Source organism: Sinohyriopsis cumingii, chromosome 14 (assembly GCF_028554795.1).
Source record: "Sinohyriopsis cumingii isolate HCF-2022 chromosome 14, ASM2855479v2, whole genome shotgun sequence".
NCBI classification, from domain to species: domain Eukaryota; kingdom Metazoa; phylum Mollusca; class Bivalvia; order Unionida; family Unionidae; genus Sinohyriopsis; species Sinohyriopsis cumingii.
Genome location: NC_142974.1, coordinates 27573951 through 27591822, shown reverse-complemented (window position 1 = coordinate 27591822; position 17872 = coordinate 27573951). Strand labels below are relative to the sequence as shown.

At 33.5% G+C, this 17872-nt stretch overlaps 1 protein-coding gene across 6 annotated transcripts in view; it reads right to left on the bottom strand.

Moving 5' to 3' along the window:
- LOC149783476 (uncharacterized) overlaps positions 1 to 17872 on the bottom strand; it is a 298719-nt gene that overhangs the window by 41818 nt on the left and 239029 nt on the right. For all 6 annotated transcript variants that reach the window (XM_089931706.1, XM_089931711.1, XM_089931709.1 and 3 more), the window contains 7 exons: positions 17491 to 17690; positions 16369 to 16498; positions 13369 to 13485; positions 11274 to 11411; positions 10318 to 10567; positions 4513 to 4802; positions 1056 to 1218 (listed from right to left, as the gene is read on the bottom strand). In XM_089931706.1, the coding sequence (XP_089787832.1) occupies positions 1056 to 1218; positions 4513 to 4802; positions 10318 to 10567; positions 11274 to 11411; positions 13369 to 13485; positions 16369 to 16498; positions 17491 to 17690 (1288 nt within the window). The remainder of the gene's footprint in view (positions 1 to 1055; positions 1219 to 4512; positions 4803 to 10317; positions 10568 to 11273; positions 11412 to 13368; positions 13486 to 16368; positions 16499 to 17490; positions 17691 to 17872) is intronic.

Genomic DNA, 17872 nt, shown 5'->3' with positions numbered 1-17872 from the left:
TTTCAAGCATAACAGTCTTTAAGTGCTGTGACTATCATATGATGTCAGTCACTTGTGACATTAGAAATTTATGCTATGACAAAACAACTTGGATTGTTATTAGCAATAACATCTATTAGGGAAGGGTAGCCATCATTAACATAGCAAGATGAGTTGCAACATTTGTTAAACTGAAAGTATCAAAGACATTTTTCCCTATTTAATAGATCATAGGAATGATCAGCTACTAGACATGCATGTTCCTACTTGGCAAAAACAGTATTTAATATGGTTTCTACATTAGCTGCAAAGACAGCACCTGCTAGACATGCATGTTCCTACTTGGTAAAAACAGTAATTAATACGGTTTCTACATCAGCCTCAAAGACAGCACCTGCTAAGCTTGGGGATCTGTAGGAATATACAAAATCCCTGAGATGTTTACTGTGGCAGATTTCTAAGAATATTGATTGGGTTTAGTTACATTATAAGCTTTCAATTCGCTGGAAAAGTCAGTTGGACCTATAATAAACAAGCATACCTCCACCATCAAAATATATATTTTTCAAGATTGTAGTCTATAACCTTAAATAAATCTGGGCTAAACAGAGTAAATAGTCTCTAATAACATAAAGAGATCTACTAGATTTACATATTACTGGTCATCTTGGGTTGGACTTACAAAGATTTCTTAGCTCAAACAAAGGGTCTGAATCTGTGCTCCTGGGTAAGAATGGCATCCCAGCTCAGCAAAATATTAATGCAGAGGTAGTCCTGTACATTTGAGATTGGAGCATCAGAACTTGTTCACTTTCCATATATTGCAAAAATTGTCCATCCCTAGTTTCCCTGTTTATACCTAATATTTACAAACATTGGCAAGTTCTTCTAAAGGTACATAATATTGATGTCCATTTAAAAAATATACAACAAATAATGCCACACCACATTTACCATTCTCAATACTATAAACTTACCAGGCCTAATGCTGAGATGAGCTAAATATTGTAGATTCACAAAAATGTACATCAGTATGTTTGTAATAATCCTTGAAAACTGAATTAAGCCATGCTTACGTGTAACCCAATTTTCTGCAAGCTAGTTGAACAGTCTTGTCACTGCCTGCTGTCAAACTGTATATAGACATACACACTGGCCTCCAAAGACCCTGGTAGAAAATAGCAATACTGCCATAGGAACCATCCCCATTAATTAACTCCAATTGATAGTTTGGTTTACCTGTGGAATAATCAAAATTAAAAACTTTCTATCTTTGCTTGATTCTGTGCCACATTCTTGTCAATTTGTATGACTTACACTATCTCGATACACAATATAATCACTCATTTTCTGGATGGGGAGGGGGGTTGGGCAGTGGTTTTGCAGAAATATATATTCTATGCAAAAAGATTCACTCAACAGTACATACACAAAGCAAGAGTGTTCCATTACAGGGTATGTCACAAATCTAAAAAGGAACTCGAATGCTAGAAATGCAAAAACTCATTTATGTTATTTCCATTGATTTCTGATGGTGCATTTATTAGCAGATTCAATAGATGTATAAAAGCAGCCATTGTAATCCATGTTGATATGGTATAATCTTGTTCTGGGTTAACTCATGGAAGACGTCAACTGGAATATTTAAAACTTTGTAGAGCTGTGAATGAAACAACCATGAAATTATTCTTCAACGCGAGTACAGAGAACAGCACATTATATGCCAGTCCCTAGTTTAATAGTCCTCTATGTAGTCACTATTTTACCATGACAGACTTTGGAAAATACTGAATAATGTCTCAATGACATTGACCTTTGGACTAAACCAATTTTCTTATTAGACTTACCATAGCCTTGACCTTTGACCTTTAGACCGTAAAATCTATAGGGTTTTTCAATCACCCACAATACAAGCCATCCACATAGCTGGTCAAGAACCTTCCTCTAAAACAAATATTATATTGCAAAAAAGACAACAACATCCTTTGGAGCTGTAACAACAATGACTCTGGCCTCTTCATATCTCGAGTGATGAAGATCCCAAGTCAAAATGATTTCCATTTAAGAAAAGTAATAACAAGATTTCCAGCTAGTCACCATTGTGGCCATATTGGTCATCAGCTTTGCATCATTGTAATTTTGGAGTAACAAGGTATCTTAAGAAATCTACTCATGAAAACCCAATGTTGATATGACTTTCCATTCTTTTTAAATTAATGAGAGCAAGATTTTCAAGATGGCTGCTATGGTGGCCATATTATATATCAGACTGATTCCATTTCCAATCTGAATCAACCAGACATCATAAGATGCCTTTTGATGAATTGTTGATATGACAAGCCAAGAACATTTTCAAGATGGCCATTTTAGTGACCATGATGGAAGTCAGATTGGCACTATTTTTAGTTATGGCACAATTTCCATATCCAACAAACCAGACATCATAAGATACATTTCAGTGTGAACACCATGATGATATGACTATTCAGAGGAAGAAGTAGATGACCATTGAAGCAGCTATATTGGATATCTGAGGAGCACCATTTTCATGCAACCATCCATTCAGAATGAATAGTAATAACAAGATGTTTACTTAAGGACTGTGCAAGCAGAATCATTTTTATTTAGGACCAACTAAACAAGCAAGAATTCTTGCCATGAAAACTGCTTTTTAATGATTATTCATTGAGGAGTATAGATAACAAGATTTTCAAGATGACTGGATTGGCACCATTTTCATTTAGGACCAACCAGACATTATAAGAACTCCTATACTGAAAATACTATGTTAATTTGACTATCCATTAAGGAGAAGTAACAACAAGATATCAAGATGTGTCAGCCATATTAAATGTGTGAGCAGCACTATTTTTCATTTAGATCTAACTAGACTTTGAGACCAATGTGTGAAAAGTTTCATGGCAATCCTCCAAGTAGTTTAAGAGTAGGGTTAACAAACTTGTACTAACAGACAAATGGATGACACATGATGGACTATGGACAAAAGACCATCCTAAAAATCTATACTGTTATCTTTATCATGGTGTCTTCTGAACAAAAATGCATGAAATGTTTTACAGTTTTTAAATAATGATAGCAAATTAGACCAAATGCAAATAAACCTTAAATATTGCTTAATGCACAAAACATTTCTGCTAGCAAAACAAAATTGTGCATAACAAAAAAGAAATCATCCTGTATGTGGTTTTATAAAAAACAAGGTCCATTGTTAAAACGTTAACTCATTTCACTGATTGTAATTTTCTTATCAGCTCAGTTCACTGCTGTCTATACTTCTGACAGAACGAGACGAAATGCTTGGTAGTTTACATTGTGTCATAATCTACCATGGATAATATCTAAAGCTTGATGACTGAAACTAACTAGGCATACGTGAAAATCAAGTCTTTCTAAGCACTGTCAGGAATACTACATTGGATATCCTGTTCAAGATTGTTCCACAAGGCGTGAAAAATGATTTAGTTGAATTTAGTCTGAAATTGCAAGTGACGATATTTTATGATCATCAAAAACAATAATCTGTTTCTTTGGACATTGGGAAGGAGTAATTTGATGAGATAGTCTGACATTTGTTAATAATGTTTGTTTCTTTTGCTTAGATTGCAGACTTTCTCATCCAGTTTCAAAAGAGTGTGATTGCCAGCTCTTATATTTTGGAAGTTCTGTAAATATTCATGCCACTTCAAGCTGCAGTTTTTTCATTTTTTCTGAATCTATCACTGAATATCCACCCCAGATTATACTTGCATATTCTGAGATGGGCCTGATATAAGTTATATATATATATATATATATATATATATATATATATATATATATATATATATATATATAGTTTTGATAAAATCTACCTGCTAAGTTTTTATTTTACTCTTGAAGAAAGATTATTCGAGACTGCTTATCAGAAGTCCATTTGATATTTGATGAAATTAGTATTCAAGACAACAATGAGAATCTGGCATATACTTAAGATCAGTATTTTTAAAAACAAGCTGAGGAATGTTTGTTACTTTCCTGCTCATGAAAAACAGAGCCACTGTTTTCTCTGTATTAAACTTTAAACGCCATTACTTGGATTCTTGACACAATTTTATTAGATCATTATTCATAATTAGTTCTATTTCAGCATAAAAGAAGGATATATAATACAGAGACGAGTCATTAGATCAGAGAGCTCATACCATTCACAATATGGTTTACACAGAGTTGAAACAAGACAGACTTGAGTACAAATCACTGTAGCACACCAACAATTATAATCACTGTCACATGACAGTGCAACTTGCAAAAACTGAATATCATATACATGTATTTGCCAAGGATATCATCAAAGATTCCTTTGAGTTTCCTTTTAAATAAACTTATTATTATATAAACAGAATAAAGGTAACTTCTCATAAAATAATTAGCTTATTATTATGTAGACCAAAATAGTTTTAAATACAAAATTGCATTTCAATCACCAGAAATAGAATGGAGAAAGAAAGGACAAAGATATGGAAGAAAACTCACTAATGCAATTTTCCTCATCTGAGCCATCTAAACAGTCATTACCACCATCACACTGCATGTAGATTGGTATGCAAATTCTGGATGTAGTACATCGGAATGTGTCATGGCCACAGGCTGGGTAGGGAGGACAAGGTCTACTGATGACAGATACATCATCAAGGGCCACAACTCCTGGCCAGACAGTTGTTGTTGTAATGGTTTTTGCTACAAAGATGACCTCAGCATGTCCTGGATGAACACTTACCCAGCCCTTCAACCAGCCATTGACTGTTCTGTTTATGTGGTCATACCTATTGTTTGTAATAAATGTACTAATATTAACGAGCGCCAGTGATGGTTCTGTTTATATGGTCATAACTATTATTTATAATGTAATGATTGCAATAAGTTGAAGCTAATTGAAATCATTTATTATTTTTCTAACAGTTAAATGGGTAAATATAAAAAAGAAGGAAAGAAACTTCAAGTTTCCTGTAGAGAGAACACTAGTTAACTGACTTATGTGGCGATTTCAGTTCAGATAAGCATTTACTATCATTTTTCCCATAATAAGCCCATTCCAAACTTGTACATGATGTGGCAAAAGATTTATTTACAAAAAGCTTCAACCTATGATAAACCCAATCAATAATGTGCAAAAACATCTACGACATACAGGTTTTCTAAGGACTAAGGACTCATTGTAATGATGTTAGCTGGAGTCAACAAGATAATCCACGAGTTATTAGAAGCCACAATACCGTGTGATTAGTTATATTCAGAGTAATTATGAAAATGCACTGATTCATTGGAACATGCACTTTTATGCATAAATCCATATTCTGCTTACTTGATAAGTTTGTTTCCTGTCATCCCCATCTGTGAGTTTTGTTAGCCAGGTTAAATAAATAAAGGTTTCAATGATGTAACTCTGATTGGCACCAAAAGTGATTTAAATTGAAAAACCAGGTAAATTTATGATACTGTTCTCCTTGTGTAATGTGAATGTACCCCTATCAAAATGACAAACATTGAGGAAGCAGTTGTTAACTGTTGGCATGGAAATTAAGTCAAAAGTCCTTAGCTTTATTACTTGACCACAAATGCTACCTAATATTCAATAACTAATAGTATGATTTCTTGATCACAGTTTAGAAACATAACTGTTTAGCAGAAATGTTAATCAACCAAGAGACAAGGTAAAGCAAAGCACATCATGTGTAATCATTTTCATGGACACTGATTAATTAATCAATTGAAAGGTTTGAGTTACCATGTACAGTAAACGGAGAGTGCAGATGTCAATTCTTACATGTTATACGCTCAAGAAACATATGTTTGTTTAATGGAACACACAGAAGAAATATATTGTTTACTAAAAATCAAAATCTTGCTCTCTCACCATTTCTTTTCTATGTCAATGAAGACAAATTTGGCACACACAAACAAACAGTGTTACATTGGATACTGTGTTTAGTGATTCAACTGATCTAGAGTTCTGAGTGTAACAGGAGACATAACTTACATAATCTGACAAAAGAATTTTGTTGTTGTTCATATTCAGCAATTTATTCAGAAACGAAGCACATGTCTACTAAAATTGAAAATTAAGTTAGTGAAGTATGGGATCACTAAACTGGCTCTTTCATACTAAGCGTATAATTTTGTCAAGCCCACCAAATTGGCTTTTAACATTGGATTAAATCGGCTTCTGTTCCAGATGAGTAATTTTCAGTATTTTATTAATTTCTCATGTTTGGAATTTGCAGACACTCTACATATATATTTCTACTGTAAATAAATTATAAATTTATGAAAATTCATTTTTCATCATACTTAAAATAAACAACACAATTTCAGTAAACCACATGAATAATGAGGCATTTGAAATATTAATGCAAGTGCTCGACTATTTTTAATTTATTCAGAAAATTAGTTTTGTCATAATATACACACAAAAAAATCTAACATTTACTCATATTTGAAGAAAAAAATGTTATAAACTGTCATGAAGGATTTTAATCTTTCATTAGCCATGGCTTGAAAATGTCAAATAATTTATTTAATTTTTGTGAAACTCAAAACAGATCCTTTATTAGATGTTATTTAGCTTTTACAAATAGGAAAAATGAAGTTTTTGGAACTTTCATTTGATCATTAGCAGTAACATATTTTTTAATTAGGTACCAACTTTTGACATCTTTAAATTCGTGTAGTGGTAATAAGTCTAAGTTGGAATTTTTATTTACACATGATTATTTTTTTTATGAAAACAGTTATAGTAAACAAAAAGACCATGAACAGTACATTATACTCCCACCCTGTGATTTATTAGTGCTCTATGAAATCACTAGTAGGAAATGGTTGACTCTAATTGTTTGGTTGTTGATGTTATGGGTTTAGCACTATTTTCATTGCATGATAGGCTATACATTGCTTCCAGTATATCTGGTTGGGGAAGAACCTAGGAAACCACAGGAAGAACCACTGACTCATGGGAAGCACCTGGCAAGCTTCCTTGTATACCCGAATTGGCCAAGTCCAAGACTGGAATCCACAAGGACAAGTGGGATGTGTGTAATCTGAAGGTGAGTGCCTTAGACCACTTCACTAAGCTGGGCCCAACTTGATAGTGGAGATGGTTTACCAATGGGTCACAATGAATTTGAGCTTTTATCAAGGCTTGCAGACATGAACTGAACTTTATGTGCAGAAACCAGCATTTTCTCAACAGACATCATGACCTTTGACCTTTAGACCCCAAAATCAATATGTTTCTTTCATGACCTAAGCACATACCATCCAAAAAGCATAGTAAGAGAACTTGCTCTAGAAAAACAGACCTGATGCAAAACCCCTTTTCCTTCAAGTCACATTATTAACCTTGAATTTAGACACCAAATTCAACATTCATCTTGCTCACCTTAAGTGCAATCCTTCCATAAATTTTGGTCAAGGCATAAAATGAAAGTTCTCAGGGTTCATACAGAATTCTGAATCATAAATTCCAAGACTTTTCTCAAACTTTCAAAGACAACAAATATATATTTCCAAGACCTATTTTCACTAACATTTTGTATACAAGTTATGTTATATGAGAAAACAGCAAATGCAAAATACTACAATAATGATGAAATTCAAACTATAATTAATTTCCTGATTTCAAAAGAAAGAAACCAGAAAAACTCAACTACATCTGAATCTAACAACCTTAGACAATTTTATTTGTGATTATGCTGGAATGAAGTTAAAATGTTTGGGTTCATTTCAATTTTCAAAGACTTTTCAAGACCTCAGGGGAATCTGCTTGATTTTCCTAAACTTTCAAGGCCTTGGAAATGCTACATTTTTCCCAAACTGTCAAAGATCTTCAAAGACCGTAAAAATCCTTATGAAAAGCTACTTTTTTTCTTTCAGTCAGTGACCTTGACTTTGGATGCCAAAACCTTTTATCAAAAGTTTAAGCCACCTAGAAAAATTTGTCAAGATACATTGGAATGGTGAGTGGTCAAGCACCAATTGTCCAAAATAAGAGGCTGGACTGGTGGTCTTCACTCAGTGGGACTAAGTTTTGTGGGAAACCAAGCCCCATGAGTGAAAATAATGTTCATACTGTTCCAGACCTTAGAAACCACACCTTGCCAATGATGTTTTGTCTTAAACATAGGACATTTTATGCAAAAATGTAAAAAAATGGAAACTTATAAGGCACTTATTATTTTTTCCTTGATTTGTTTTATAAACTAGGTTGTCAAAACTTTTATTCAACTGTATATATTGATGATGTCACAAAGATGGACCATATGTACAGTCCTTCAAACACTATCATTATATAGGATCTTCATTTAGAATTTTACAAATAATGTATCACTAAATCGCTATTTACAAATGTGGTTTCTCCAAATCACTAGCACTTTGTCGTTTTGCATTTTCTATTTTGAATTCTTCTTTGTGACTTTCTCCTTGTGGACAAACCAAGGTTTTTGTAGCAGATGCCACATAAATTCCTTTAACTTGTCCCTAGATAAGCAGTATTTTTACTCTCTTATCAAGCTTTATTATTTTTTCTTCAATGAAATCTTGTTTATATTGTTCTTTTCATGTTTTATATGAATGCTTTAAATTCCTTACCAAGTCTAAATCAACAAATGCTCCCTTTTGTCACTAATTCACCTAAAGTCCATCATACTTTTCGCAAAAACATTATTTAACACTTTGTGGTATAAAATACATGAAAATGTCACATTGCAAATAGACCAGGTAATGCATTGTATGGTTGTCTTGTTTCAATAATCTATTACTGTTTCACAAGGGGTAACTTGGCATGATGTTTGGCATATTTGATTTACTTCATTCACAATATGCTGGTCGCTTTCCATCTAATTTCCAAACACTTCAAAAAGCAAAACTTACCAAGTTCCCCAAACAAGTTTACATACATTGATTTTTTTAAAATAAATAAACTGTGTCTGGAACCACTTCAAATCTCCTGCATGAAAATGTCGAGCTTCACAATTTGGTTCATGTGGAAATTATAACTAAAATACAAAAATGAAACCAGCAAGAAATGGAAAATTGCATTTTAACAGAAATTGTACACCCTGGTACATGGTCAGGAACTTAAGTTTTTGAGCAGAAACAATGAATAATTTTACAGCCAGTGACCTTGATCTTTGATCCCAAAATGAACAGGGTTCTTCCTTACTCCAAGTTGAAGCTATTATAAAGTTTGGTCAAGGTCTGTTATGTAAAACAAAAGTGACTGTGCTAGAAGGAATGTTCTTCTTTCAGACACAATGTGCTTAACCTTTGACCTTTTGACCCCAAAATAAACAGGCTTCTTTCAAGTGCAAGCAACATTACAAACTTTAGACAATATTACAAGCTGTAGACCAGGTATACGAAGTAAAATTAAAGTTACTGTACAGAATTTATTTTTCTTCTTACAGTCACAGTGAAAATGACCTTGACCTTTTGACCCCAATATCTAAGGTATTCTTCCTTAACATCGAGTGCAAATCATCTGCAAAGTCTGGTCCAGGTCTGTGATGTAGAACTAATGGCATTGTGTTGATACCGTTTTGCTTCTTTCAGTCACAATGACACTGACATTTGAACTTTTCAGCACAAAATAAGTATGTTTCTTCTTTATCCATGTACAAGTTATCCAATGAGGTTTGTAAAAATTGTTTCGAAATGAAAAAGTTTGGATAATGTCATTATAATATATACTCCACTTTTTGGCAGGTATATAATAAAAACATCATGAATCAGAGTTTGATTTCAAAGTTTGCATTCAAGACATTGTTGATTATGGTATCAAATTTTCTAAGATATTTTGAAGCAGGCATACAATCTGATGTATCATAGTCAATTCAGAGCTTGAAAATATACCATTACAAAACTTGCAGCTAAATCTTACATATATAGATTATAAACAGTGTAGCTTAGTGCACTGCTTCAAAAATGTTCATGCATAATTTCAGCTATATTTTAGTATAAAATGTATACTCACATGTTTCATAAAGATTCCATCTTCAGGTTGCAGTGGTCTGCCATTGCATTTGTAATTCAACAATTTTTTCTTCTAAATTATTTATGTTTTTCTTACTCTTAATTTTACTTTCTCATATGTGTATGACAGAAAACAGTTTTATGTCTGCATGTCAGAGAGATAAAAATGGTGGGGATGAATCCATATATTGTTTTTCTAAGCCAAGAGCATTAAAAGAAGAATAATGTTCACTAATTATGTTACACTCTTCAAATGAATTATCATTATTATTACTGTCATGAAGATGATGACATAAAAAAGAATATAATTACCAGGCCAGTCTTCTTCCACTGCTGCTATTGACATAAACAAAGAGTTGAGCCGAGAGGGGGTTTGGTCTTACAGCTGTACCATTAAGATAGTAGTAGAAGTATACACAGGATTCAGTCGTGAAGTTTTCTCTTGGTGAAATCAGCGATGAATTTAAGTATTCAATTCTGTATGGGTAGCCCGGTCCATAACGACTCAGCGTATTATAATATACCCCCAAATCAGAAGTGTTGTAAGCAACCATGAATTGTCCTGAAAGAGACATACAAAAAAATATTGTGTACAACTTGCACTCAAATGCAAACAGTATGCAGCCAGATGTGCCACCACCTAATCTGCCAGCATATCAGGGACTATGCTATTAGTTCTATTTATAATTTTATAATTCTGAGCAAACAATTTATTAACAGAAGACTTGAATGGATTTTAGAATTTTAAGTCAATAACATGACATATGATCAACACATGAATAACCTTTATGAATTAAATATCCTGGGATGATTTCTTGGTCAGTTTATTAATTTTGTGCATAGGAACTTTGATGTTGTCAGTGATGTATTGTTGATTCTGTACACAACCAGATCAAAAGTTCAGATTAGTTTTGAGCAGACTTTCCCAAAAATATAAAAAAACATTACAAATATCCATAAATCAGTGTTCATTCCACCAATGCACTAAAATGATCCCTTTCTATATACAACAAAAAAGGTCTTGACACATGTTTAAAAGTGTTGCCCAATTAGTCATCCCAAATGTTTTTGGAAATCATGCACTTTGATGCTCATGACTTTGCCGCTGCCCTACTAGAGGAATTATTCTGACTACCCTAAGGTTAAAAAATTGACACTTTTGTCCTGCAGTAAATATCTACTGCCAGAGGTAAGAACTGTATACATCCCAATAGTTGTGAAATCTAACCTTCATTGGAATGACACTGAAATATAATGATATACAATACCTGTTTTATTGCCATAAGTGTGGTCATATTGTGGCAATTTGAAGAAATTGCCAGATCTCTGATACCATGCGCTGTGATTTTGCAGGTTTCGGTACCCACACAGATAATCATCCTCAAACTGGCAGGCCAATGTTACAGCTGTAAGAAAATTAAACACAGTAAAACATGTTCACTTACAAATATTATTGTAATTTTCAGAACTGATGTCTAGTGAATATATTAAAAGCAGCTCAAAATGGATGATGTTTACTACTGGTGTTGTAATGTGAATTGGATAAGGTAATGAAATGCACTTCCACTGAAATGCTATAGCAGCATTTGCAAGCTCTTAAGGTAAAGCAGTGTTCATACATCTATGGTGTGACAAAAATTCAAGGACGTTTTAAGGACTTTATCCAATTTTGTCAAGGACCATGACACCCAGCGCACTTTAGGTATATTTATCGATGGCCATTTAAAAGATTACTCCAAACTGATGGGAAATTTTTTAGTTTCATGTAAAATGGCCTGGCCTGTCAGTCTAAGACACTGCTATAAGACTGATAATACCCAGTAAATCAGATGAGATTAATATATGCACAATGCTTACCAACAAAAATCGACAGGATGGAAATTTTGGTTGAGATTTAGAGTTGATAGCTCTGTTATTTGGTAAAGGCAAATTTGTAGAATGTTTCATTATGGAGGTATAATCCACCATTATTTCACTTTCAAGTATATGGAAATTAATTATCAGGTCTTGTATTTTTGTTTTTGACACAAATTGGGGTGGAACAAACACTTCCCAGGTATCCTGCTCCAAGTGAAATGGGTAAGCTCTCGCAGAAAAATACACAGATAAATCTTGCGTATTCTCAATGCCACACACACGTGTTTATCCTTTAGTGGGTGTGAATGCAGCCTCCTGAATATTTGGTAGCAATCAGAGTTTACGGAGATTGCCATAGTCCACCTTCTCTCTCCGACACACTGCACAAAAACATATTGGCCAACCTCGTATATAGCAATTTGCATAATTGATGCGCACCTGAAGTTGTCTGTGACAGACAAAATCGATTTCTGGAATAACTTCAATGCATGATATGATGCATTCATGTAGCATCCACTGCAAAAGTTTGCTGCATGCCTGCACCTCTAATTTTTTTATATCTGCTGTTGCGTGATCGCTCATCGAAATTTTACAGGTACAATTACACCGAGATGTAAGTACATTGTGTAGAAAGCAGCCTTTCTTTTAACAGGCATATGGCCATAATTTACTCCCAAAGATTGGTCACGACCCTGACAAAGTCAATAATAGACTTCAAGCAGTATTCTGAATTTTAGATTGCATGCCAAAAATCAAAAGCTTGGACATACAATAAGAACAAATTGTGACCAAATTTTCATCATCTTGTTTTGAGAGTTTGAACAGCTGATTCACCATGATTTAAAGTACAAAGATGTACTGCTGCCGCAGAAAATTAAACAATGAAGAAGAATGATCATTGGAAAAGATTTGTGCACTTTTTACATACCATACCAACGCTATGGTGCAGCAGGAAAGTCTGGATTCTTTGGTCAGATGGTTAAAGAGTGTAAAGCTTAAAAAGATACAACCTTTAATGATACAGTTACACCATTAAAGACTGCAAATGACACCCCAATTAAAGACTATATCATTATGGTTTGCTATATTCAGTGAAGTATGAAATATATCAAGTAACTCGCAGTGACAAATTATGGGCTGGAAAGTGTTAAATTTGTATCAACATATCAAATTTTAAAAGATAATGACTTAAATAGTAAAACCTACTCATTTAAGATGCATTAACAAAAATGATGGACATATAAATGGAGAATGGAAGAAGAGAATAACAGACAAGATATAACTTTGCATTTAAAGGATTTTGTTCTTTTGGAGTTGAATGGCACATCAATAAATGAAAGTTCAGATCATCAACTGGGGTAAAATGCCTTACCCTGAGACATACCACTGCAGCCAACCCAGCCTGCACTACGTAGGATTTAAGCCAATAACATTTTGATAGTGAGTTCAAGTAGCTACAAAGCCATTGTGACTCCACACATTTAAATAGCATGGCACAAGACTTACGACAATAGTCCTCTGATTCATCAGAACCATCAGGGCAGTCAGAGATTCTGTTACATAACTGGTGTAGATCTATGCATATTGAATTATCCAAACATCGTATGTAAAATTCAGAACAGCCTGAAATGCAAATAAAGTACTGCATTAGACATAATACCTATATATGCGTCAAGAAACACATGCACCTCCTTTTGTCAGAACCTGCATAAAAATAACTACATCTAAGTTCACATTTCAATTCTAGCATGCCTTATGGGAGGGAATGCTGTCAAAATCCAAATAAAACACCAATTTCTCAGAATGCTGGTAAATCACCATGTATGCCTTATATACTGATACCACTTAAATTTGTCGGTTAAAGAAGTCTCAAAATTGGATGTTTTATTAGGTGCAACCATAATGGGAGAGAGAGATGAATCTCCAAAGTAGCGATTTCCAAACCCTGAGAAAAGAAGCTGACTCTTCTAAGATGAGTTACTGTTTCTTATATCATTGGTGTCTGTTTATTATGATGAGTTTTAACCTTGTGAAATTAACCAATATAACTAAAACAAACAGGGTGGGCCTTGATCTACCAGTTGATATATGTCAACAGATTAGGCGAACAATGTCTGCTTTTAAGCATAATTAATGTATTTATTAGGGTGTAATGACATATCAAATGCCCATAATACTGTAACTAAAACAAACAGGGTAGATTCTGATCTTCTATTGTAAAGTGGACCAACAAATGAGGACCTGAAAATGTGTCTTGATCAGCTGTCTAATACAATATCAACAAATCAGGGTCTGCTATGAATGCCTGAACTCACAACTAAAATAAACTGGATGGCCCCTTCTCTACTGTCATACAGTAAAACTTGTCTTATGAGACCACCCTTTCTGGCAATAAAAAACTGATCTCTCAAGACAGGTGGTCTCTCATAAGAGATTTGTACAAGATTGCCATTTTTCAAGGTCAACATGCAAAAGATTTAAGAAGGAATAGTATTTCCAATTCCTGTACATACATTACATTTGTTATTCATAGTTCTTGTCCAAATATTTCAATTATATCATCTCAAAGTAATTTTGTATAGCAAGAAAGATATTAATCCATCATAAGACATTAATTGTTTGAAGATCATGTGTACATGGCATATTAATCGCAACATTAATAAGGTAATATCTATTTATCCTGTCCATAAGTTAACTTGACGTGAGACTTACTTAAAACTGTAGCATGAGAACTGCACAGTTAGCTATGATAACACTTTTACATCCTGTGTATGAATATGTATTAATGAAAGAAATCCACTGGCAGAATTCACCCATCCAGAAACAAAATAAATTTATTTAAATACAAAATCTAAATGCTTAGTTCACTCAAAAGACAAAGAGAGAAACACGATAAACAAAGGTGCAACATACCCGCACAACAATGAACAGATGATTTTTGTGGGGATTTAAATAACAGTAACATAAAAAAAATCAACTGACACAACAAATCTTTTAGTGACAATCAAATCTGCAAAATTATAATCACTTGTTAAAGACATTAGGGCAAAGACCTCATTCATGCCAAGCAATACGGATTGACTCCAATGACAAACAACATACTTGACCATTACAATGAAGCCCTTTTAAAAGAGTTCTCATTAGGTCATAATTGAAGTTGTGCATTTTTTTAAACAAAAGATAAATAAAACAAACCTCTGACTTCTCTATGCACATTGGTGAAAGCTCCTTTTAAAGAAGCAATTTTAAGAACCAGTAGCTAGACTCAAACATTTATTTTATTAAATAACACAAACATTCATTAAAGGTTGTAGCTTTAAATGATTAAATAAGGGTCAGGGGGATTTATCTCCATTTTTGTCTTGCAGTCATGAATAGCAGTGTTGTTTTAGAACAATCTGTGGTTTGGCTGCAGGAACTCCTAAGTGGTTATGGTTGCAACAGATTAAATAAACGTCAGCAGTGTTCAATCATTTTTAAAAAACAGTTGCTCAAAGCAATGTCAAAATGCATTTTTGACAGAAAATCATGGTTATGTTCTGCAGGTGGTCACTCAAGACAGTGCATTTATATAATAAAATTGATCCATGCATGACGATTGTGGTTATAAATAACAGGTGGTTGCTGAAGACAGATTGTACTGTTATATGCTAACAGCTCAGGATCCACAACGTCTCTTCTAAATCACAGCTAAAACAAAAATGGTAGGCCTCTCTGATTGTGCACTCTTTATACTGTTTGTAGTCAGGTGGTAAAAATACAAATGTGTATGTGGCCATGGGGTCCATGAACATATCCTTGTCACTGACTATGAATGCCTTTCTGATGAATATCGATCTCCGAGTCCTTGATCCGGATGTTTGGCATTTGAGGTAAGGTACATGAGGTTAGAAAATCTCACCTATTCCCAGTTCACTCAAATTAGAAACTTTCAGCTAGGAGAGTCATTCATATAATGCAACAATGCATTCCATGATAATGTTGTCCAATCGTTTTTGAGCAGATCTGCCAAATAAAGAGCCATGGGTGTTGAATCCTTTTACTCTGAAACACTCACAAATTGCATGGGGTATACACTATTAAATTTGGCAGCATAAGCGAATAAAGCTTGATCTGCCCATTTATTCAGTTGTTCAAGGGTAAAAAAGAAATTGTGGAGTATTCATACCATGATGGTGCTTAAAAATGATTGAAGCACAGCAGTTTCTTCGTATGCATGATTTTAATGACCCTAATTTGAAAAGTATTATCCATTTAATGATTCTTGGATACCTTTAATATATTTCATATCATGCCTCAAATAAAGTACTGCCTGTAGTTTTCATTTTACAAAGTTCATTTACATAAGGAAATGATAAATACATTACTTGAAATCTTGACCTATAATTATCTATACATGTGAAAAGTATAATTGATAAAAAGTATACCAAAATTGCAGACAAAACAGAATACTATAATCAGAAAAATTTAATGATGTAGTTATAATTTACCATCAATAATACTTACTTATCTCATGCCTGGCACATGACCCATTTAAGAGCTCAATATTGTCGATCCCTATGAAACTGTTGACACTGCTCATCTGGTTTCTAGATGCACTGAATCTTACGCTGACATCACCAACTGGCAGGTTAAACTGGAAGGAAAATTGCATATGTCAATGATACCAAGTTGAACCTACACTGAATCTTACACTGACATCACCAACTGGCAGGTTAAACTGGAAGGAAAATTGCATATGTCAATGATACCAAGTTGAACTACACTGAATCTTACACTGACATCACCAACTGGCAGGTTAAACTGGAAGGAAAATTGCACATGTCAATGATACCAAGTTGAAACTACAGGAGAAGTGCCAAAATCTTAAATCTGACACTTAAGCTTTGCATAAATTGAAAATTTTCCACAAAAAAATGTGTTGCATTCATGACTGTGGTAAAAAGAAAACAAAATAAGTTAGGAGGGTAGGAGAATGATGCTGAGTTCCTCCTTTTGACAGGTTTACTGATTTATGATGGAATTGAACAACTGTGACAACATAAATCTCATTAAGAGGAATCTTTAAATAAAAAACATTGTTTTATCATTTTAAAATCACATGACAGGAAATGAAGTTTACAGATGTGTGCCAGGTGCTGGTCATGAACACTTTAGCTCTGGATTGTTAGCTGTCTTCAGTGATTAATCATGTTTTAGTTGTTACTTCTATATAAAAAAAAAACAGTTGCAAAAAGTATTAATCTTAAAATAATTTAAGATTATTAAATTAGGCAAAATCATAAATTTATAAAACAAGTTTAATAAATGCAATTTTGTCTTTTGTCTGTCTTGTGCAAATATTAAAATTACATCACGAGTTTCAAAATTTACATAGGAAATGAACACAAATATCAGATTCTGTTTTGACACATGACACAAAATGTACATCTTTTGTACCATAAAATGTCAAAAAATAGTTATTTGCATGACTTCATTTACATCTGGCTGCCTTTGAGGTAACACTAAATCACTATATGACAACATGCCCAAATATTATGTCCATGCATTACACAAAATATTAAATTAGTTTAAGAAATTCTATTAAAAACAAAATCATGTGATTTAGTAATAGTTACACATACGAACCTGCCCAGACTGCCAGGAGAATTGCTCATCACTTGCAATATTAGACCATGCTGATGCTGTGATACCATTAATGTACACATTTAACACTCCATTGCCAAAATAGGAGAATCTCAGACACTTTTTTTCTGTAAGTTTCTCAGTTGGGGACTGAACAGTTACAATGTCATAATAACCTAAAGGACTGGCCACCAGGAAGGAACCTAGAATTAAAAATAGTCAAAATTACAACATTAAATTATCAGTGTTATCCTCGGGCATTTGCTGAAACTTGCATAAACATTCATAAAATATTATATAAATATAATGTGTAAACATAATTATATCATTTGCTTGATTGCATAATATACAATAGTTTAGCTATTAACATTAATTATTAAGTTCA